Genomic DNA, 573 nt, shown 5'->3' on the forward strand with positions numbered 1-573 from the left:
TCTACATGGAGGATGCACACTACATCTACATGGAGGACACAGACATGATCCCGGCACACGGGGGCGCTGACGTTTCTCACCCCTTTTCTCCACAGCTTGGATGGCGTTGCTGACAAAGTGCGGCACGCTCCTGTTCTCTCGCTCACACAGATGGGGGAGGGGACAGCCGAACACTTGATCTGCGGGCCAAGAAAGGTGATCAGAGAGGAGAAGAGTGTAAGCTCCGCGGCCCGGCATATTGTCTTACCGCGAATGTATCCCTTCTCCCGGAGAGATTGCAGCGTGGGTCTCCTCTGCAGGAACTTCCGCAGCTTGGCTCGCACATTGCTGTCACTGCTCTGTCCTGGAACACAATCAAAGCTGGCAAGTGAGGAGGCGGAGCTGGCTAGTGAGGAGGCGGAGCTGGCTACTGAGGAGGCGGAGCTGGCTAGTGAGGAGGCGGAGCTGGCTACTGAGGAGGCGGAGCTGGCTACTGAGGCGGAGCTGGCTACTGTGGAGGCGGAGCTGGCTACTGAGGAGGTGGAGCTGGCTACTGAGGAGGAGGAGCTGGGTGGTGAGTGGGCGGAGCGTGGT

At 59.9% G+C, this 573-nt stretch overlaps 1 protein-coding gene across 1 annotated transcript in view; it reads right to left on the reverse strand.

Moving 5' to 3' along the window:
* Window positions 1–80: 80 nt before the first annotated feature.
* LOC108804163 (rho GTPase-activating protein 27-like) overlaps window positions 81–573 on the reverse strand; it is a gene marked incomplete at both ends in the record, with an annotated part of 4080 nt that continues 3587 nt past the window's right edge. Inside the window, 2 exons of the mRNA XM_018575920.1 lie at window positions 81–179; window positions 248–343. Coding sequence (XP_018431422.1) covers window positions 81–179; window positions 248–343 — 195 coding nt within the window. The remainder of the gene's footprint in view (window positions 180–247; window positions 344–573) is intronic.

This window comes from Nanorana parkeri, unplaced genomic scaffold, assembly GCF_000935625.1.
Source record: "Nanorana parkeri isolate BGI_ZX_2015 unplaced genomic scaffold, ASM93562v1 scaffold5613, whole genome shotgun sequence".
In the NCBI taxonomy this organism is placed as follows: domain Eukaryota; kingdom Metazoa; phylum Chordata; class Amphibia; order Anura; family Dicroglossidae; genus Nanorana; species Nanorana parkeri.